The sequence below is a fragment of the Mercurialis annua genome, linkage group LG2 (genome assembly GCF_937616625.2).
Source record: "Mercurialis annua linkage group LG2, ddMerAnnu1.2, whole genome shotgun sequence".
NCBI classification, from domain to species: Eukaryota; Viridiplantae; Streptophyta; class Magnoliopsida; order Malpighiales; family Euphorbiaceae; genus Mercurialis; species Mercurialis annua.
Genome location: NC_065571.1, coordinates 53,773,064 through 53,795,714, shown reverse-complemented (window position 1 = coordinate 53,795,714; position 22,651 = coordinate 53,773,064). Strand labels below are relative to the sequence as shown.

The 22,651-nt window shown below is 32.6% G+C and overlaps 4 protein-coding genes and 1 long non-coding RNA gene across 12 annotated transcripts; 3 read left to right on the top strand and 2 right to left on the bottom strand.

The window, feature by feature from the left end:
* The first annotated feature begins 239 nt into the window (after positions 1 to 239).
* On the top strand, positions 240 to 2,019 carry LOC126670490 (uncharacterized). 2 transcript variants are annotated; one of them, XM_050364233.2, is made up of 5 exons: positions 240 to 540; positions 618 to 804; positions 936 to 1,125; positions 1,224 to 1,427; positions 1,919 to 2,019. In XM_050364233.2, exons 1-5 carry the CDS (start codon positions 313 to 315, stop codon positions 1,929 to 1,931), a joined length of 822 nt encoding a protein of 273 aa, XP_050220190.1. In that variant the 5' UTR covers positions 240 to 312; the 3' UTR covers positions 1,932 to 2,019. The 2 variants fall into 2 exon arrangements, with proteins under 2 accessions (XP_050220190.1, XP_050220191.1); XM_050364234.2 differs by lacking the exon at positions 1,919 to 2,019 and having other exon boundaries at positions 1,203 to 1,292.
* Positions 2,020 to 2,417: 398 nt separating this feature from the next.
* LOC126670491 (uncharacterized) lies at positions 2,418 to 4,751 on the top strand. Of its 7 annotated transcripts, none has more exons than XM_050364237.2 (3): positions 2,418 to 3,625; positions 3,720 to 3,840; positions 4,663 to 4,751. In XM_050364237.2, exon 1 carries the CDS (start codon positions 2,482 to 2,484, stop codon positions 3,253 to 3,255), a length of 774 nt encoding a protein of 257 aa, XP_050220194.1. In that variant the 5' UTR covers positions 2,418 to 2,481; the 3' UTR covers positions 3,256 to 3,625; positions 3,720 to 3,840; positions 4,663 to 4,751. The 7 variants fall into 7 exon arrangements, with proteins under 7 accessions (XP_050220194.1, XP_055960460.1, XP_055960459.1 ...); XM_056104485.1 differs by lacking the exon at positions 4,663 to 4,751 and adding an exon at positions 4,089 to 4,342 and having other exon boundaries at positions 2,418 to 3,556; positions 3,693 to 3,840; XM_056104484.1 differs by lacking the exon at positions 4,663 to 4,751 and adding an exon at positions 4,089 to 4,342 and having other exon boundaries at positions 3,734 to 3,840.
* On the bottom strand, positions 4,421 to 10,072 carry LOC126670489 (beta-galactosidase-like). Its single transcript, XM_050364232.2, has 19 exons — positions 9,710 to 10,072; positions 9,032 to 9,127; positions 8,811 to 8,923; positions 8,645 to 8,711; positions 8,435 to 8,527; positions 8,181 to 8,324; positions 7,887 to 7,975; positions 7,677 to 7,782; positions 7,514 to 7,598; positions 7,143 to 7,261; positions 6,899 to 7,060; positions 6,628 to 6,803; positions 6,201 to 6,310; positions 6,006 to 6,115; positions 5,804 to 5,914; positions 5,612 to 5,716; positions 5,309 to 5,514; positions 4,902 to 5,220; positions 4,421 to 4,769 (listed from the first exon to the last, which is right to left on the bottom strand). Exons 1-19 carry the CDS (start codon positions 9,869 to 9,871, stop codon positions 4,659 to 4,661), a joined length of 2,484 nt encoding a protein of 827 aa, XP_050220189.1. The 5' UTR covers positions 9,872 to 10,072; the 3' UTR covers positions 4,421 to 4,658.
* LOC126670492 (uncharacterized) lies at positions 5,421 to 8,119 on the top strand. The gene is made up of 3 exons (XR_007638741.2): positions 5,421 to 5,508; positions 6,645 to 7,528; positions 7,968 to 8,119. It is a non-coding gene; the product is annotated as an uncharacterized LOC126670492 (long non-coding RNA).
* A 2,644-nt stretch (positions 10,073 to 12,716) lies between the features above and the next one.
* On the bottom strand, positions 12,717 to 18,077 carry LOC126670488 (beta-galactosidase-like). Its single transcript, XM_050364231.2, has 19 exons — positions 17,643 to 18,077; positions 17,430 to 17,525; positions 17,230 to 17,342; positions 17,072 to 17,138; positions 16,882 to 16,974; positions 16,502 to 16,645; positions 16,241 to 16,329; positions 16,052 to 16,157; positions 15,889 to 15,976; positions 15,579 to 15,697; positions 15,300 to 15,461; positions 15,027 to 15,202; positions 14,831 to 14,940; positions 14,641 to 14,750; positions 14,341 to 14,451; positions 14,154 to 14,264; positions 13,845 to 14,050; positions 13,438 to 13,771; positions 12,717 to 13,230 (listed from the first exon to the last, which is right to left on the bottom strand). Exons 1-19 carry the CDS (start codon positions 17,820 to 17,822, stop codon positions 13,120 to 13,122), a joined length of 2,526 nt encoding a protein of 841 aa, XP_050220188.1. The 5' UTR covers positions 17,823 to 18,077; the 3' UTR covers positions 12,717 to 13,119.
* Between the last annotated feature and the right edge of the window lie 4,574 nt (positions 18,078 to 22,651).

Here is a 22,651-nt window from a genome sequence, read left to right as displayed (position 1 = left end):
ATTTAACACGGTGTCAAATTTTTTGTGCGATGTGAACCATTTTGGACAATGTAGGGGTCAAAGTAAGCCATCTTCGACCTTAAGGTCTTATTTATTTTTCCATTCTGACCGGTTAAAGTAAGCCTTTTGCTTATTTTTGGGTAAACTTCTCTAGATTAATTAAAAAAGCCCAAATTGTATTATTCGGCCCGGTTTAATTGTGGCGGGAAAATTGGGAAATCGTGGTATATTAATCATCATGTAGTTAAAATCACACCACCCCTGCTCGCCGGTCACAGTATAAACCGTCTGATTCGCCGACGATCACTAATCATGGCCGCCAATTTACCGGAAATAACTGATCTCTTCTCCAAACTCGCATTTCATCTCCAAACCCTAACCCTATCGCATACTTCGTCGCCAGAAGTTTCAAATTCTAACATTGATATTGTCGATCTCTCGATTTCGAAGCTTAATCAATCTCTCAATCTCACTGACGACGATGCTCAAGTTACGGTTTTAGATACGGCTCTCGCTCTCATGTGCTTCAAAGCGCCACAGGTCTGAACTCGATTCAAATTCCGTTCTCTCGTTAATTTGACTTAATTTTGACTTTGATTTTTTTTTTACTTTTTTAGGTTTTTGATTGTATGACTGAGTATCTAGTCAAGACAATTATTAGCGTGTTATCTTCTTCGATAAGTTGTAAGGTGTTGCGGTTAGAGAAGGAAGAGATTTTACAGATTGGTACTTTAATTTCCATGCCGGATTGTATAGAATTTATTGAAATTGTTAATGATGTCGTTTCCAGATTAGAAGAACAAGGTAACTTTTCTTTTTTTGTTGTTTTTAATCTATATTTTAAGTTTCATTAATCTAGGAAAAGAGTAAAATTTTGCATGTTATATTATAATGTAGTGATAATTCAACATTTCAACTAGTGTTTGCTTTTGTAGGGATACCTTCTCATTTGCTTTCAAGTGCTGTTGCAAGAGTTGCGGTTTCTGCTTCCTGCAGTAGATATTTGGTTCCATCAATTTATTTAATGAATAGTAAATCGATTGATAGAAAAAGCTCTGCTATTTCGAAACTTCTCATCTACTTGCCCAAAGAATCATCTCTTGAAAACCATGAAATACCATTGAGGTTTGTTGCATTTGAGTTATTGTTCTTATTTTTCTTTCCTTTCAGTGACACCATCTATACGAAAAGTTTATGTTTAGTTGTTATTGAACTTTCTGCAGGTTGCTATCGTGGTATCTTGACCCACTAACCTTAAAGCATGATATTTCAAATATATTGCAAAACACCATAGAAAGACCTTTTCTTTCTTTAAGCAAGGAATTTTATGAGAGGATGGAGTGGCGCTCCATCCTTATATGCTTGGTGCTTTCTCCAACTATGTTCATTCATGTGAAAGCTCTATTACACAATTGGCTTATGTTGACGTGAGTTCCTATTTCTCGATTTCTTTATTTTTGGTCAGACTGTGTTTTTCAGTATTTAGGACAACATTAATAGTTTGCTGAACAAAAATGCAATTAATATAAGTCAGACTATCTATTAGTTAACTGGGCAATTTAAGTTAAGGGTGGTTAACTTTCTTCTTTCTTGGTGATTTTAAATATTTTAACTGTTCTCCTTATCTTTGCTGCCATGTCAGCTTGCAGACTAGATTGTAAGGAATTATTCAAACTAGTTTTCCTAAACCATTTCCTTTTACATAATTATTACTCATTTGACTATGTCTACATTAGCATCCAAGTTATTGTTGTCCAGAGACAATAATACAGTGTTTATGGGAAAATGCATTACATTACTTCACATTCTATTTGCTATAATAATTGCATAACAACATCCATTTTGCTTTGTTACTAATGCAACAGGGGTCTGGGTTCAGTACTAGTGCTCCTAACTGAATTAGTTTCCGTGCTACTAGATGTAATGTCTAGACCAACATGGTGGGGCGTATCTATGGAGTTGGGATCAAAGCTGCCATTCTCTAATGCATATTTCCCCTACAAAAATGATTTGCTGAGGACCTTGGTTGGGCCGCTCTCATCTTCAAGTTTTCTGCAATTAGTGGATTGGACATGCAAGCCAGATTCCCTTGTCAGGAAACAATTTGGTCTGACTTGTGAGCCATCATCAATGAAGACTGCATTAATAGATCCCAAATCTGTCTGGTATTTCCTTACTCAATGAATAAAGCCTATGGTGTTTACCATGTCTTGATCCCATTTCCATAATTTATTTGAACTTTTATGAATCAGGGCTTTGGCAATCTGCTTCCCAGATTGGTTCTATTTTGCTTCAGTTTTACTCTTTTCCAACGATTATATTCAAAAGAATTTTCAATCAGAAATGATATTAGGAGCACCCAGATATGGGAAAACAAATGATAAGGAACAATTTCCTGCTGCCGCTGCAAGGTACATTGCTTGGATTCTGAGACCTAATAACCAATCTCAGCAGGATCTGCTGTTTGATAATTTGATTAAAATGTCAGAGTTTTGGACTCTCAGACAATTTGACTCGGTTAAGTCTGGAAGGGTTGCAGCTGGCAACAAGAAGAAACGTAAGAGTTCCAAGAATTATGACTGTGAAGAGGATTCCATTACTGAAAAGGAGTATAATTGTCAAGTCATTGGCCTCTGGCTCAAAGAATTCCAAAGTTTCATGAAGTATGGTAATAAATCAGTAAACAATACTAACTCTTGTGAGGCAAATACCTCTTTTATGGCTTGGCAGAACAATATGCTTTTGAGGAGAGTTCCATTAGGCTTCTTGATTGGTTGCGCTAGTTATGCTCAAGAAGATGGATTTGAGCTTTTGTTGCATCATACTGCAACTGGTAGGATGCTTCATTCAACATCTAAGAATGCTAGAATGGACCATATAGGAAAAGATGGGGGGCTAGCAGATTTAGTTATAGGAATGAATGAATGTAGTAAGAAGGAAGCTGTTGCAGGTGCCTGTATTGTTTTCGGTTTAACTGATATTGCTGAGAGGTTGTGTACTTCAGTATATGAGAATGAGAAAATTGGACTGGTTGTAATTCTTCAGGTGAAATTGTGGGCGAGCAGGTACTTGATAAAGTGCCTCAAGAGGCTAATTGAGCTTAATATTGATGAAGATGTGATGTTGATGGATCTCCATGATAAATTGATGCGATGGAGGCATCAAGGGCAAGAAATGTTTAAAATTGACAAAAAAATTGATGATGCCATTATAGGGTTAAGTCACAAATTATTACCTGAGAGTGGAGTTTTGTGAAGGCCATATGTTTCGTTGTAATACGCAGGTTCCTGGAGGGTTTTCCTCTTGGATTTTGTCAGTCATACTAGCTTGCAGTTAATATCTCCATTTGAAAGCTAAACCATCAGTTAATCCATTGAGGACTTTGCCATTGTGGTTTTGTTGCCACTTTATTGCATCTGCTTCATAGCAACACAGACCAGTTTTGTCTCTAATCTTCCAGTGTTCTTTCTTCCTTATGGAGAATGGTAGTTAATCTGCGGAGCTGCTTCCCCCTTCCTTAGCACTAGTGGTAAAGTTGCTCCTTGGTGACCTGTAGGTCAGTGCACTCTATATGTGTCCGTCCTTTCTCTATTCCACACTAGCCTTATAGCAGCTTTTGCACCCTGTAAGTCCATGTTTTGGTCCTTTTCTTTTCTGATTTTAAATTTTGATTTGGTTATTGTCTTATTCAGGCCATTGTTACTGCTTTGTCTTGTAAGGTGTTGCTCTTTAGGAAGAAGAGGTTTTTGGTTGTGGATTCATTTCCCTGCAGAACTAGCTTAGCTATTGACATTGATTTGATAATCATACTCTCTTTAAGATTATAATCAGAAAAATAAGGTCAGCTTTCTCTCTCATGTGTTTTGAGTTAGTATCCATGGAACTTTGTTGCTCTTAGATTAAAGGCAGTGTGTTTCCTCTTCTTCTCGGTACTTGCATATCATGCCTCTTGCTAATTCTTTTTCAATGCTAATTTAGATAACCGAGCATCCTAGTTATCCCAGTTATCTTAGATGAATTTGTTGTTTCATGAAGCTGAAATGTTAGGATGGTTTAGGCAAAAACTGATTGACGAAGGAAACATGAAGATTAAAATTGTTGGGAGCCAGAAGACTTTGCTGCAGGAAGCAACAAATGTGATTAGGAGGAGTCTGCAGAATCTGTCTTATCTCCAGTTTTACCGAGAGAACATTTACTTTATTCTGTGAAAATGAGCAGAGTTAACAGGGCAAAGAACTTTAGAACTCGGCCAAGATCTAAACGATCCCATTGAGCACTTAATTTGTAATTTTTAAGTAATATGAGAGACTTGGTGGGCATAGGCTTCTTAATGACAGACCAACTTTGAATTTGTTTCGTGGATCAGTCATCATTTGTATATATCTCAACACAGGAAAAGTAGCTTGTTTTTCACATACAATATTCACAAAGTATTTTTTTTTTCCAATTTATAAAAATGCTCTTAACAATTAAGAGCATGTTTATGTACATATTTTTATACACAGTTACTGATATTTGGCTTTGCCAAACTATGTAGTAAATTTCAGTAGAGAACAATAATCTTTGAGAATATGAGTTTAAAATTCTAATAAATGGTGTAATATTTTCTTTTCGTTTCTAAACATGCTTTCGATAACTCAATCTTGATTTTCTGTATTTCAGCTGCACTGAAGTTGGACTGAGAGTCTCTTTGTACTTCCTGGACATGGGTCCCCTCCAAAATTTTCGGGAGCCACAAGTACATCGCATGATGGTTTTCCAAGACAGTCCTGCAAGAGAATTACATAAAAAAAAGCTGTTAATGAAAGTGAAACCTCTAAATGACTTTAAACTCGGAAGAGAACATGATTTGGATCAGAATATGGCAAAGAATGTCATGATTGGTTGGTTGATATACATACCCTTGTGAAAGGGTCCCATGACTTTTGTGCGTGGCACTTCCCTTGCCGATAGGAACCGCATCTTCCTTGGGGCCATCCATAGCTGGCAAAGATGACCTTAGAGAATTTCTTCCCTGGAGGACACCACAAATGGGCTTTGGGTTTGACTGGTATGTTCTCCGTCCAGCTTTTCATTTCTGGCTGGTCATCATCTATATCAGCACAAACACTTCCTACAACTCTCTTTAGCAAAGAAATTCCATTAGGATCACCACCCATTTCTTCAAATACAACTAATATATTTCCTGTTGGCTTCAGCCATGAGCGTGGAACATGATACCTGAGATCAATGTCATTGTCAAGATTTTTCCAATTTTGCTCTGATTAACTCAAGAAAGTCAAAACAAAGCTGGTAATGATTTCCTTACCATTGTTGAGATGGCTGTCCACATTTAGATCTACATTTCTGATCTCCATAGGTTCCAGCATAATCGCAATCATTACAGTTACCTTTTGCTTTATATGCAGGCCAATGTCGTCCTACACTGCGTCCATTTACGAATATCTGACCCTTACTCATGGTGTACATATCTAAACCTAACGGATCGTTTCCTGGTGGCGCCTCAAAGTAAGTCTGAAATATATGTTTTCACTATTGTTAGTTGAATTCTTAGTGCCAAAATAAAACAAAATGGAAATCAGGTATTCAGTTGTCAAGAATTAACTTTTACCTTGTACCATGTCATTGGTGTTCCTTTAGCCAATTGTGCTCCTTGAGACCAAGCAACTGCTGAAGCTCCCGAATAGAGTTTCAAATCTTCACCTTTGAGACCAATCTGCTTAGTTTCGTCAAGTTAGCATTTTTGCAATTGAAAAAATTGAGGATTAATTTTGGTAGAGAAAGAAAACTGGCCATAACAAACCTTGTAAGACCATTTCCATTTTGTCATATCTAGTGTTCCTTGATTCAGACCTTGCAATGTGACTGGACCTAGAACCCCAACATTCCATGTATCGAAATGTGTACCCACATTCTGACATCAATGATAAGACAATATAGTGGTTAATTCTGCTTTAACTGATGTCAAGGAAGCAAATAGAAATTAGAAAAGTGAAAGTGCTAACCGCAAGACCGACTGTAGCACTTAACAAAGCAATTCTGTTAACACCACCTACTAAATGCACATTCTGACTAAATGTTGTCCTAGGATTCTCTAACGACCCATATACAGTTCCTGTAATTAGAGTTAGCTGATGAGTTAGCAGAAGATGAACGTAGCAAAGTGTTTATTCAATTAAGAAGATGGTTATAAGAGTAACCTGCTAGTTTATAATTGATGAAAACATGCAAAACATGGCCAGCTGAAGCAACTGTAAGAAGAGGAGATTTTCCAGCCCTCAAAAATCCTTCATTTGCATTTATATTCACACTGTAAGACCAAAACATTGTTCAAAAATCAGCAAATACACACTGATTTTACCCTTTTTCTTTTCCTCTTCTTCTACCTTTCTGTCCTATGTTGTACAAAATTGGTGGAGTACTACGTTTCGAAGTTTCTTTTTTTTTTCTTCCCGCAAATACTTCTGAGATTCCAAAACTTTATATTTATAACCACTTCTTTTAAAAAATGTTGTTTCCCTGTATCTATTTCAACATGTTCCTTTCAGCATTTATATTTTCGGGCAACATAGTTACTGCCTAATAGAAGGTGAACTAATGATTAGACTGTATGCATAAAATACTTACTTTGTCATGTACCACAGGTAATCTGTTTTATCTCCTGTAACAAACTTCTGCTCCCAAAGGCCATCTTTGGTAAATGTACCAGGTGCAAAACCAGTGGGAATTTCATCAATGTGTGACTGCCAAGAAAATTTAGTTCCAGTAGGCATCATCCACATCTGTGTGCTTTGGGCACTCATCTGTACAAAAATCAGCAGAAAGTATTAAAAATTATATTCTATTAAATAGTATGAAGAACTTAAATATTGAGAGGAAGCAAAAGGGTATTTCTTACCTTTGCAGTGTTAAAAACTACAGTCTTGCAATCAGGGAGAATACTGATAGACCAACGCGGTAGCCAATATGGTTTAGTCCAGAAGTTAACGTTTGCACCATATTGGGAGTCGTAGTTTGCCAAGAATGCTGCACATCCTGCCTTTGATTGGAACACATGAGCCTGAAAACAATTACACAGATTAGAAAGAAAACCAAAGTAAGAAATTCTATCTACATCTTGCTATTTTTGGATTTGGTTTTACCTCTTGGTTTTTACCAAGTGATATAATTTGAGGATCTACTGATACTAGAGCAGCCTGACTCTGCTTGAGCACTCTGTGAAGGTCTCTCAAATGTCCCCACTTTGGATCATGTGGTAATCCTGGTTCAGAAATAAATATGTAATTTTACTATATCAGCTTTGAAACTTTTGGTTTGGCAATTAGTGATGTGTTGTTTATACAGATATGTTATGCTTGAATTAAGTGTATTTGGAGTTTTTAATAATGTTGTATGAAAGTGTTTTGATTTTGTAGGATATGCATGTTTGGATAGAACAAAAACTAAGAAGGCGAAAACACGAAGAATATACAAAAAAGAAGAAAATTTCCTGCTTGCTCGAGCAAAGCATTACCGTATTCATCTAGAGGTGCGTCATAATCGTAGCTAGTGGCCATGAAAAGGCCTGCAGTTCTGTCAAAATTGGTTCCTCCATGATACTGCACATGAACCAAAATTTGTTAAATTCGACAATAATACGCCAAATGACTGAAATCTACTTAGAAATTTGTTCATACCATATAATAATTTACAAATGAACCCCCGGCTGCAAAAAACCTTGCAACTGAAAATGCTGTATCTTCCGCAGGTCTATAAGGAACTGCAGCACCAAATTCTGTATACCTGATAGCATCATCATAACTCTTTTAGAATAACATTTCAAATGAAAACACATTTATATTAACAAAAAGGGTCAAATTTAGCATATATGTCATTCTGTTACTTACCAGCCAGTCCAATTTTCCGTCCACATTTTGGGTTTATTGATATTATTTGGTTTGTAGCCTTCACAGTAGAATCCATTGCAGGTATCAATCTGCACATCATCAGATAGAAGAAACAAGAAACATGAGCAATGTTTTACTGCAACTTCTCGAGTTTTATATTTTGGCTTTTTTCATTTCTGAGAATGCTTCTATAATTTCAAAATTCTATATCTATAAAGATATTCTTATGAAAAGTGATGTTTTTTGTTTCAGTATTTTTACTTTCGAACATGAGTCGATTATAACGGAACTTACAATTGGATCAGGAGCAGTCTCTTGCTTGCACATGATCCATGGGACTCCTGTATTAAGACCAACTGCCATTGCAGCCGCCCATTTTGTGTAAGCTTTGCCCGGAGCACCGATTGTCCATTCCACTGGTCCGTATTCATTTTCTATCTGTTAAATTAGAAAAATTAAAACAATTATTTGAGCAGCTTTTATTGACTAATTGAAGAGAACATTACCATAAGCTATAAATTCAACTCTAATTAGGTTAATTTTTTTACCTGAGAGAGAATTATGGGACCGCCTTGAGTCTGAAACAATCTTTGTCCCTTCATCATATCGACAATATACGTAACAAACTTTTGCATTGCAGCCTTCATCAAAATTCAGTATCAAATAAATTTGGTTAATTATATTATTGGAAACAAAGAGATTAAACAAAATGGTACTCAACTTTGTAATTAAAAAACACAAAAAGATTATGAACTAACCTTGAAAGGTCCATTATCAGTTCTAAATTCAATACCAGGGACATACTTTAGCCACATAGGAAATCCCCTGAACAAGAAATTCACAAAACCTTGTAAATATAAAAATTTCTAATATTTTTCTCATTTTTAAAGCAAACTTAAATATTATATAGTTTCATTTAAGTACCCGTAGTTCCATTCAGCGCAAACGTAAGGTCCAATTCGGAGATTAACATAGAGACCCGCTTGCTGTACTAATTTGATGAACCTCACTAGATCATACCTGTCCTGAAAATAATACTGTTTTTTTTTTGACAAAGATTAAAAAATTTCTATTAGTTACTCGTACCTAATAACCATTAAAGTTTAAACAGAGAAGAATATTAATTTATGATGATGTTGAATTACTTGTCCTTGATTAGGTTCGTGTCCATTCCAGAACACATAAGTTTGTATCACATCTAAGCCTCCTTCTTTAGCTTTCTGAATCAGACTTGGCCACATCTATAGAGAAAGAAAAAAAACCATTCAATCAAAAAGTGACCAAAAAGTTTGAATAATATTATAATCTTGGTTCTTGCATTTTAATTTTTGGCTTCTAACTATGTGACCTAAGTTTTTAGGTATCAGTATTGCTGGTTAGGGAAAGTGCATAATGGATTTTACAATTTTAGCCAATTAGGTGATGGCATCTTTCAAAAGAATTGACAAACTAACCACTTTAACAAACTTTTAAACATTTTAAAATGATTTCTCAAAAACTCAGATCATATTTGGTCTAGAGGTCGGAGGAGATTGGAAGCTGATCAAACATTTGAATTAAAAAATTTGGAGCTATTGAAAAGAGGTGTTGAAAAGTTTTAACGACTCGTAATAGTAGCAACAACAGTTGAATTAAAAAAACTCTTATAAAAACACAAAAATAACGTAGACCGGGTGATCAAACAGCTGAAATAAAGAATTTTAAACCGTAGCTATCGAACAGTTGAATCAAACAAACTATTAAAAAGAAACAAAAATGTATAAACCGGGTTTAGATAAGAATTTTCCGTAAAGTAGTAGCTAGTAGTAAGAAATGATGTGTACCTCAGGTGTGCTTCTGGGGTAATGAATAGATCCTGAGATTAGAATTCTTCTTTGGCCATTGATAGTTATAGCTTTATGATCATACCAAACAGTAGCTGTGGTATAACAAACCCATGAAGTTAAAAACAATGGTACCAATATCAACCAATTGTTACTTAACATTTTGCACTAGTTTTTCGATCTCTTAAATTAAACTTTTTTTTTCTTTGTTGATGCAAGTTCTTGGAATATTGTTTGTAGGTCTTCTTTTATAGCAACATTTGAAGAATGGATAGTTTAATAAGGAACATCTTTGTTTAATTATCTATTGCTCAAAATTTAATCAATTTATATGAAAAAGACATTTTTAAATTTAGACTCGCTTGTTTAAAAATACACTAATGCTTATCTCATATTCTTATCCATTATATGTAGCAATTAAACATGACAGGATACATTAACATCTATATTAAGCACTATTAGTAACTAATTATCTCCACTAGTCTAAAAAATATACATCAGTCAATTGAAATGCTATTCTTTTGCTTGTTACTTGGATAAGAAAAAACCCCTTGTAATTGCTAAATTAAGTAATTTATTTGATCAGGACATGTACATATTAACTAATTAATTTGGCTTAAAATTGACTTTTAATCGGTTAATTATCCTAAAATCATTGATATTTTGACTTTAAATTTGTTTATTATTCTAAAACTATTGATTATTATCCACCAAATATAACAACCATTTCACACATTACAATTAACAAATATACCACATAACAAATTTAAAAATTGATGGGTACAAGTAGGTTGTTATATTGACTAAATCTCCCATAATATATGTATGCAATGTCATGCACCACGTAGAACGCGCAAGTGAATAAAAAAATAATATAGCCATTAATTTGTTCATCAATTCCTATCATTATGAATTTGTTTTGATTAGGAGACAAATTAAAATTGATTAAGAATCTCTAAAATTGAATCAAAAAATTAATTAATTAATATTATAGTAGTTAAGATCAAGAGATGCACAAGTAGTGGGAATATGAATATATAATTAATCAAAATAAATAATTATATTATTTACTATATTGTATAAATCATAGTTTGAAGAAAATTAATAGTCACGAAATATATGTATGTTAAAGGTTGCTTTCACTCCATATATTTAAAGATGATTAACTGTTTTTTCTTTATTAAATTGCATTACGTATGAAATTCTACTTCCAATTTTTGATTTCTGATCTATAAAGCAGTAACTATCAATCATTACATATACCTTAGAGACTTTCAAAACGTCATCTCTTCAATAGAAAAATTTGTAACTAAAAAATATAAAGTTGGAATCCTGTTCTTGAAGGTAAGTATTCAATCATTGTGCCTATACAATTTCTAGTAATCCCAGCAATATTTTCTTTTCCGCAAGCTATTCAACTGGTGTGCATATTGCGAAGAAAATAAAAAATTTAAAACTGTTTTATAAAATATTCAGCAATATTTTATACTTGAGAAAACAGTTTTATGAAATTTTTCTATTAACAAAAATGTGGAAATGTGATGCACTCTTAAGGACCAAATAAAACTGTTGTTTTTGAAAGTATAAGGACTAAGTAAAAAAATAGAATGACTTTATAAAACTGTTTCTAAAAGTACAAAAATCAAGTAAAAAAACAAAAAAGCATAGGAACGAAATTAAAAAAAATTAGAAAGTTCAGGAATCTTAAAATAGGTTAAATCAATTTAATTTGAGTGACAACTTTTGAATAGTGTCGATCTCTTGGTGGCCATCCCATTTCATTCTGGGATAGGTGGCTAATATAATCTAATAATTGAAGAAGTCGTCGTCTGACAGGCTGGGCTTGTTGTTCGCCGGTTTACGGTGCGATAGCTAAGATTAAGAGGTAGTTTTTTTGTCTCTAATTACGAATAAAATAAAAAAATAATTGAAACTCAGTAATTCAAAAGTTACAGTTTACAATGATTTAAAGATGAATGGAAATTGATGTACAAAAATTCACTTTGTGAAATTGAAATTTAGAAAGAAAAATATTCATTCCTACATTGGTAGATCAAGATTGATGCATACAAAAATTATGACTTCATAGATTTTATAAAATTTTGATTTTGATTTTAATTTTAATTAACAAATGTTTGATTATGGATAAAAAAAACTTGTTAGATTTTTTAAAAGAACCAATAATAAAAGACCTTGAGTGACAATGGATTCAGTATCACATGTTAGTACGGTTGCAAAAACAAATTGTATTGATTAAGATTTGGTCGAAATCCTCTTTTTTTGGTTAGTCTATCCGGTTTCCAAGACTTCGTCCTGACTAATCCGGATCCGGTCCGCGTCGCGCATCTAGCATGGTGTGTGAGTCTGCCAGTAGGAATTTTATGCATTCACAAGACTCGAACTTGAGACTTTACTTAAGCGATACCAAACCGCTTACCACTTGGACTAACCACCATTGATAAGGTTTAAATTTTTATGATGCTAAAATGTCGATTTTTTTTTCACTTTCTAATTTTTTTTTCAAACACTATAAGTGTGAAAAATTTATCCCAATTTGGTCAATTTATTGGAAATCTATATGATTTTTAAATCAATGTAATATTTCTTAAATTAATTTATTCGAACAATGTGACATTCACATTGACAACTCTTCTTTTCTTTTCTTGTTTAAAAAACACATTCAATTGCCATGTAGGTCAAATTAAATACATTTTTAAAAATGGGATAGTTTTCCAGCAGATTTGTCAGATTGCTATAGAATTATAACATTGGTTTTAATAGATATAAACAAAAAAATGAAAAAAATATTAGCTTTTTGGTCAGACCTTAAATTTTTGTCCCCCTTCATTAAATTTGTGGTTATGCCACTGCTTGACTGCTTGTTTGTGTTAGTTATGCAGACAAATTAAAATATTTTTAGTAACATATCCTTATGTAGTAGCTCTAATAGATGAATTATAACAAGAATTTATAATAACTTCAGTATAGAAGAGATCAAGAACGATGATTGACAACAATCTAAATGCTGCATTATTCTCTTAAAAATTTATATTCTCAAAATAGAAATATAATTTCACTTATACAGTAGAAGTACAACTTCAGTAAGCTAAAAGCTTACTTACATTACATGTATCAGAATATCAGCAGCTAATTAGGACTATAATTTTGTAGCAGATTAAAAAATATGCCTAAACTTTGATGTATGAAGCTGTATTTCACAAATTAATGGCTTCTCTATGTACACGATGACGAATGACCTACGTTTCGGCTTCGCCAAAACTGTTCTGAAACTGTATTGTGGTAAGATCTTGCAACCTTACAAATGCTGTAATAAATCTTTTATGTACTAAAGATGAAGCAATCTGAGATTTCATTTATTTGGTAACGTATGATTGTTTCCCGATCAAACTTCAGTTGCAAACAGCCTCAACTGAAAGCTTTTTTGAGGCATCAGGACAAGGATCTCCTCCGAAAACTTCAGCCGCCACAGTTACCGAGCAAGACTGCTTTCCGACACATTTCTGCAACAGAACTCAAAATGTTAGTCCTGTCAAGCCGAGTCTGATATATAAGATGTAGCATGGAAATGAAAATGCTGAAGCAGAATTTTATAAGAGTAAGTTACAAACATAAATTTTTGGCATTTCAGAAGAGTTTCCGGAAATGGAAATGATGACTCGATGAGTTTTATTGCAATAAAAGTAAAACTGTTTTAGCAGTTAGTGTACCTTGTCAAAAGCATCATATGACTTGTGGGCATGACAATTGCTCTCTCGGAAACTACCGCATGTTCCTTGAGGCATTCCGTAGCTAGCAAACTTGATTTTCGATATTTTCTGACCAGTAGGACACCACAAATGAGCTTTAGGTTGGAGATGATCAAGTTTGCCTAAGGCTACCATCTGCCAGTTCTTCAGTTCTGGTTGTCCCTCATATATATCAGCACAAACACTTGCTGTACTTCTTTTAACCAAAGATATTCCGCTTGTTTCCCCACCCCATTCTTCAAAAACAACTAACAAATTCCCGCCCGGATTCAGCCATGAGCGCGGAACATGGTACCTGCGAGTAATCTCATTAGCGTTCATCGGTATCTGCAGATCGAGAAATAACAGACAATGAAAGATTTTCTCACCATCTTTGAGAGGGTTCTCCACAATTACTTCGGCATTTCTTATCATCGTAAGTTCCGGCATAGTTACAAGCACTGCAGCCACCACGAGCTATATAACCCGGCCAATGGCGTCCAATACTTTTACCATTTACCCATATTTCGCCTTTTCCCATGCTACTCATATCTAAGGCTAGTGGCTCATTCCCTTCTGGTGAATCAAATGTTGCCTACAAATATTGCAGCATTAATCAAAACTAACAAACAATTGCGTAACCCGAATACTAAGTAATTGAGTACAGTGTATAGATAAAGAATGAAGCCTTAACCCACCTTATACCATGTCAGTGGTTGTTTTTTAGCTACTAGTGATCCTTCCACCCATTCGACGGATGAACTCCCTGTGACGGTATGAAGGCTTAAAGCTTCACCTTTCAGACCAATCTGCTCATGAGCATGGAAATGAGTAAGATGGTGAAACAGAAGGAAAAATAGAAGCATGTGAAGCAGGGAAACACACCTTGTATGACCATTTCCAACTCGAGAGGTCTCTTGTACCCTCGTTCAAACCCTTCAATGTGACCGGACCTAAAACTCCAGTATTCCATTTTTCAAAGTGCACGCCGACGTTCTGAGATTAGCCCAGATGAGATTAGAATTTGAGAACAAATAACATAGTTTGTCAGCTATGTGGTACGGAAATGAAAACACTGAAATGACAGAAAAACATTGAAACAGAAAACAAGAAAACAATATTTTTTTACAAGGACTTAGGACCTGAGAAGTTTCCATGCAACATAGTTTGTGAGAGAAAACTAACCGGAAGCCCAACAGCAACACTTAACAAAGAAATCTTGTTAGTACCGGCGGTCAACTTCACATTCTGGCTAAATGTTATCTTCGGATTCTCCAACGATCCATAAACATTTCCTACCACAAGATAGAATGAATTTTTAGCACCAATGTAATGTCAAGAACGTGTTTAACACAATTGGATCAGCAATATTCACCTGCTAGTTGGCCATTGATGAAAACGTGCAATGAATGGCCAGCTGAAAAGACGGTGAGAAGAGGATTCTCTCCGTTCTTCAAAAATCCTTCATCAGAATCTATATTCACACTGAAAGAGCAAAGAATAATTTCATAAGCAAGCAAATCACACACACATATATAGTGATGGTAAGGCTATAATGATCATGTACTCACTTTGTCATATACCATAAATAATCCGAAGCATCTCTCGTGACATTTATTTGCTCCTGCAAGCCTTCCAGCGTAGTCGTATCATCAGTATAACCACTTGCTGCTTCTTCAATAAATGATTGCCACGAAAGGGCACCACCGACAGGTGTCATCTTCATCTGTGTGCTTTGCGCCCCGAGCTGCACAAAAAAATTGATCTCTGAGTGTCAAACTAGAAATCTAGAATAGTAGAAAGAATCAGTGATTAGACCAATCTAAAGAAAGGCAATGTGTTACCCTTGCAGTGTTAAAAACCGCAGTCTTGCAATCAGGGAGAATGCTGACAGACCAAGGTGGTAAATCGTATTGTCGATTTCCAAACGTGACTTTCACTGAGTACTTTGTATCATAGTTTGCCAAAAATGCTGCACATGACGACTTTGACTGGAATACATGAGCCTGCGAGAAATAGATTTATTACATTGTAATTCGATCTGAGAGTCTCGTGTTTGATTCCCTCATCCAAATTTCATATATATGCTTATTAAATTTTACTCTATGGAAATTAAGCTTTACCTCTTGATTACTACCAAGTGATTTTACAGTAGGGTCTACAGAGACTAAAGCAGGTTCACATAGCTTGATGGCTTTATGTAAATCTCTCAAATGTCCCCACTTTGGATCCCTAGTCAATCCTGATATATAAAAAATCGGAAACTCGACATTAAATCGCCGGCTGACTACATATTTAAATACTTGTATTTAGAAAAGATAATATCAGCCAAGTTGTATGTACTCATTTTTAGTAGGTAGGGCCATTAATATGCATATGCAATTATCAGTAGGTAGATAAAAAGCTTAGCACAACCTACTCTATAGTACATACCATATTCATCAAGTGGAGCATCATAATCGTAGCTAGTAGCAATAAAAAGACCGGCAGAGGTTCGGCCAAAATTAGTTCCTCCATGATACTGAAGGAAAAAATAGTCTAAATTAGCAAGCTTCTCATTGCTGATTATTATATAACTATTAAGTTGTTAACTTACCATATAATAGTTCATGAATGAACCTCCATTCTGTATAAACCGTGCAACCGAAAATGCCAAATCTTCGACAGGCCTATTAGGAACCGAACCACCAAATTCCGTGTACCTGAAGGAAGATAAAACAAATTATAAGATATTACAATGACTTGTATAGTGAGACTCTACACTCGCATCATCCGTACGACTTACCAGCCAGTCCAATTTTCCGTAAACATTTTCGGTTTGTAATCCTTATTCGGTTTAAAGTTCTCACAGTAGAATCCGTTACACGTGTCGATCTGCACGTAATCATTTCGATTATTTATCATAAAATAAGACTCAAAAATCAAATTTTAAAAAGGGAAAAGAAAAAAAGACAAGAAATTATTGAAAACCCTACCATCAAATTGAATGAAACATATCAACGATTATGATACCATTAATTTGTTGAAAATTAAAAAAAAAACTCACAATAGGATCAGGAGCATCCTCTTGCTTGCACATGACCCATGGGACCCCAGTGCCAAGTTTTATTGCCATGTCAGCAGCCCATTTTGTATAAGCTTTACCTGGTGCACCAATCTCCCACTCAACTGGTCCAAATTCATTTTCAATCTGTTTTAAAACAAACAAACAAAGAATAAGATACTTAACCAACTACTTTAAAACCATGTAATAAATGGTATCTGATCAACAAATAATTAAAACCCATTTCTAGACTAATGAAAAAGATTGATTATGAAAATATTCCTTATCCATTTAAAGGAAAATTGTATTTATTTGACTATTAATGGACCAATTAAAAAGAATTTAAGGAAAGAAAAATTACAATCTTGGTTATTTTTTCTTACCTGAGAAAGAATTATTGGACCTCCTTGAGGTTCAAACAACTTTTCTGACTTCATCATGCTGACAATTTTTTCTGTGAACTTTTGCATTGCCGCCTTCATTGTAATTATCGAAAGATCATAAAATTAATCAAGATTGAAAATTTTGAACAAAATTAGCTTTTTTGGAAATTAAAATTTCCAAAGAACAAACCTTGAATGGACCGTTGTCTGTTCTAAATTCAATACCAGGAACATATTTTAGCCATACAGGAAATCCCCTGTTTTAAAAACAGAGCAAAAACAGAGTAAGTGAACCAAAAATGCAAAAATAATAAACAAAATTTTAAGTTTTTAAAACAATTTCAATACCCAAAGTTCCACTCAGCGCAAACATAGGGTCCAATTCTGAGATGAACATAAAGTCCAGCTGCTTGTACTGTCTTGACAAACTTGACCAGATCATATCTATCTTCAAAATAATACTGTTTTTCCAAAAAATTATGAAAAATATATCAGCTTTAAAAAAAAATAAAAAACAATTTTGAAACTAAAATGCAATTTGAAATTACATTTCCAGGAGAAGGTTCATGGCCATTCCAAAACACATAAGTTTGTATAACATCCAAGCCACCATCTTTAGCCTTTTGTATAAGATCAGGCCACATCTAAAAATTCATCAAAAACCCAACAAAAATAATCAAAATTTAAGCTCAACCCACATCAAAAAATTTACCAAAAATTGAAAAAATACAATCCAAGAACTACATTGAGTTAAAAATTACCTCAGGGGTACTTCTTGGATAGTGAATGGAGCCAGAAATAAGAATTCTTTTTTGCCCATTAATTATAATAGCTCTATGATCATAAGAAACAGTGGCCATTACAGAACAAACCAATGAAGAAAACAAGAACATTAGCAAAATCAAGAACATATTATTTGTCATTTTGACTCTGTTTAACATGATTATCTGAACAATGGGTTTGTAGTATTTGTATGTGTGACTGAGTTTTTAAATAAAAAAGATTTGGGTTTTTTTAATTTGAATGGAAACTTTTAATTTTGTTGGATTTGATTCTTTTGAGGAGCAAAAACAAAAAGAAAGAAGCAAAGGTGGCAGAGTTTGAAATTTGAAGTAAATGTGAATTAAATAAAGTGATGGTGGATTGGTATTTTGGGAGAAGTTGAGTGTAGTTTAGTTAAGATTTGGTTGCAGAGAGGGTTTAAGGCAACTGCTTTTTATAACAACCATTTTTCAAACCAATAGTATTACTTTACTTGGCTTTTGTGGGGCCCATTTTTTGGCCTTTTTAATTATCTTCCTTTTGCCTTCCCATTTTTAATATATTTATTATCTATTTATAAACAAAAAGTGTTTGTGAGCCATAGTTTATTAAAACATCTAAAAATAATACTCTTTGAAATAAAAAAAATAATTTAAATTAAAGTAAAAGAATACTAAATTTTTAAATAATAACTCTTTATTTATTTAACTTATTTATAGATATTGTCTAGATCAAGTAGCTTCTCTCGTATAATTTTTAAGGTCTCGAAATCTTAGTAAGACCAATAAATTAACAACGATTTAAATCTAAAATTTTAACTATTAACGTAATTATATTTTGTCTTTATTATTTAATATTACATTTTACTCTATTTTAATTTAATTTAATTTATTTTTTTATGTTAAAAAGGGAAAAGTTAATTTTAAATGAAAAGTACTAATTAATTTTATATCATTAATCAGATTTAAATTAGAAAATGAATTCCCTCTTAAAAAATTTAGAAAATAAATTTGATGACTTCACTCTCTATCTAAATTTATGTAAGCTCATTTATTGTTAGACCCTAAAAGAGTTTGACCTTTTTATTAGGTTTATATATTGGAAATGTTATAAATAATATTCATTTCTTATAGTATTAAAAAGGTGAAATGACTAAAAAAAAGGTCAAATCTTTCATGAAAGTTTTATAAAAGTGTAATATTTTTTATTTTATCTGATTTGTCTTAAAATGCGTGATTTCTTTTCAATTATGTCCAATTACACAATTTTATTTATGTGGTGCTGATGTGTGGCATTGCCACATCAGCGCCACATGAGAAAAATTAAATAGTTGAATATTATTGAAACGAAATCATGTGTTTAAAGACAAATTGAATAAAATCGAAAGATTTGCACTTTTATGAAACTTTAATGAAAAATTTGGTTCTTTTTGTCATTTTGCCTATTATAGATAATGAAATTTTTATCGCAATATTACAAATTTGAGTGTTTATCCCACACAACGGACGTGCCACGTTATTTTTATGCTTTCTCTCTCCCTTTTCTAATTGTAGTAGAGGCAGTTTAGTAGCAGCCGTGGTAGAATTGTTATCTTTCGTTCAGGGCCACTCTCACCTCACGAACGCAGTCCCTCAAAAAAAAAAGGAATGCAGTAGGAAGAGCAGTTCGTACCGCAAGCAGTACATAGGCCGCACTACAAGTCATACGTTCACGATTATTATACACAAAAAAAGAAATGGATGGCCTGCTCTGAGAAGGAAAACTTATTATATGCTTAACACACGCCGATCAGTAATAGCTCCGACATACTAGCTGAGCTCACATCTTAGACAGCCTAACTTTCACTCCTAGCCCTTGAACCAGTTCCAGTATCCGCTCCTCTTCCAGCTATCGTAGTCCAATTAAGAAGAGCATTTTCAGGCCTCAAAGACGATGAACCCGCCTGGACTCCTTTTGATTGAGAGCAACAAGCCAATACATATTTACGATATAGAATTATTATTTATTGCTTATTTTTTTATCATTAAATATTCACACATGGCAAACGCCTCATTGGTTTGTTGCACAAATGGTGTGGCACATCTGTAGCGTTATATACTTATTCTACAAATTTAAGTAGTATTATGTATTTTATACATTATTATTTATTATATAATATTTTCAGTATAAACTAAAAAAATTAATAAATCATTTTTATAATATTTTCAGTTTAAACTAAAAATATAATTTAATAAATTATTTTTATATATAAATTATTATTGTAATTTCATTTGTTATTTATTTAATTAATTAATAATTATTTATAATTTAGTTTGACAATTAATTTTTTATAATTACATTATTTTCTATAAAAAAATTATAATTTTGGCATTAATTTATGATCTTAACTTTATTAATATTCAATTGATAATATAAAATATAAATATTTCTAGTTTATTATCAAATATTGAAAAATAAATTAGTAAAAATAATTAAAATAAATAAATTTTAATGTAGATCATTATTATAACTTCCTACCATTGTATACATATTAGATTATTGAGAGGACTATACAAGCAAATAAAAAAAGTTCTCCAAAAATTTTATACACTTATATATTTAAGATAGGAACTCAGGATCTTTAATTAAATTAAATTGATTTTATTGCAGTTAATTTAAGTAGTTGATGTTTACATATTTATTTAATGTATTAAATTCATTAATTTTTGACTGTTGGATAAACAATCTGATAAATGGATTTGGTAGAAATTTTGTCAAATTGAAAATTAAATTGACTAAAATCACTAATTGCTTGATGAAGTAAATTATTAGACACGTTTTCTATCCCCTGACTTAATCGTCCTATAATATGACGTGGTGGTCTTAATAAGTAATTGTGTGACAATGGTGTTTCTTTTCCTTCTATTAAATGTGAATGATGGCAACTCATTTTTTTATTTTCGTCTTTTATTGCATGAAAAAGGTATATTATGAGAGCTATTTCAAGTGAGTAATTGATCATTTTTTTCTTTTGAAAGTGGCAATAGATATTATTAACTCCACTCCGAAGTAATTATAATTGTAAGAAATTCACGAAAATTATAAATAATTTAAAATAAAACAGACGTTTTGTGCCGAAGCAGCACATATCAGTTTCACATATCGTCTTATATAAACAAATAAATAAAAAATCTATTTCACCAACTCAGCACGGTCTTCCATAAGCATTACAAATCTGGATTACGGATATATAAGTTTGACAAATAATGTAACATTATTTATATTTTACAGGATCAAAATTAAATATTTGAATATATATATTAACAGAAATATATTTCATCGAAAAAAACATTATAGTACAACGTAAATCAATTGAAATAAAAAAATTTAGAAAAACACATGAAACCGAATAATCGATCTACCAAAAAAATGAAAGAAAATAAAAATCTAAAAATAAAATTTTAGCGGCGACGTTAAACATATAGAATTTTGATATTTAAGAAATTTTCTAACACCTTTTGCATTGTTAGAAGACTCATTTTTCCTTACTCCATCTCAACCAATGAGCTATAAAATAAAATGATATATATTGCGCGCACACTCTATTACACTTATTGGATTAAATACAAATACTAAAAAAATCCTTATTATTATACTTGTCCCTCGATTTTTATTATACTTGTCTGTTTCGCCTGGTTTTATCATTAAAAGAAATAAAATATCTAAATTATTTTTCTCTTATTGCTATTAATAATTACCAATATATTTGAACATTATGGATAACAACAACAATTATAACTAAAATTACTATTGTACTAATTGATTTGGACCTGGCCTGCCATTTTAATTATATTAATAAACAACTGAAAATTTAGATTAAAACAAATAGTAATAATTAAATGTAAGAAGTTTTGTATTTTTACTTGTTGCTTTCATTATTGTACATTATTGCACTTTAATTTTGTTTTTCAATGGATCTATCTTAGTTAAAAGAAATGTAGGAAGTTTTGGTAACTAAACCAATATTTATGACTACATTTTATGATTTTTCAGATAATTTGATGCTGTATCGGTTACGTTTTAATTGCTTTTATGTGTAGCAACAAATAGTACTACTAAAGCTTTAATCTTCTTTTAAAATAAGTAAATTACAGATTAGGCTCCCTAATTATCAAAAACAAGCTTCAGACATGGCTTTTATTAATGCTGCTTTTCTGGCTTCTGCTAATGCTGTTCATTACAACTCAAGTCCCAAAGTTTTTGCTTTACTTTGTTTGATCATCTAAATTAGATTATTAGTCCTCTGTTTAAACTTTTATATCCCTAAACTTGCTCACACTTAATTAACTGAAAAATTCTTATTTAATTTCAGTTTATATTTCACTACTAGAAAACAGCCATTTAGCGACGGATTTTTCCGTCGCTAAATGACCAAAATCCATCGCTAAACACGTTTAGCGATGGATTTGCGACGGAAACAGTGCGTCGCAACCTTTTTGGTCGCAACGTTTGATAACGACGGGAAAAAAATTTTGCAACGGATTTTGGTCTCCATTTTAGCGACGGAATTTTAAATCCGTCGCTAATTAGCGACGGATTTAGCGACGAATTTAAATCCGTCACTAATTTTAAAAAAATTTAAAAATTTAAAAATTACATCGTAAAATAAATTTTTTATTTAATCAATCCCTCATCCGCGCCCTCCGTCACTCATCCACCCGCATCCACCTGTCAATTTTCGCTAACTTCTCAGTAGGTCTCCCATCCCTCAAGACTCTTTAACCTTGTAGTTCTCCCGCGCACAACTCCACCTTAACCAGCTCATATTTATGTTATATATTTATGTATATTATACTTAAATGTTAACTAAAAACAACAAATATTTGTTTCCATAATTTAAACCCGCATTCTAAGATAATTTTTTTATAATTAATAATTTTATTAAAATATTTATATACTTTAAATAAATAAATAATATATAATTATTATTTCATAAATAATATTTAATTATTATTTTATAAATAAAAAC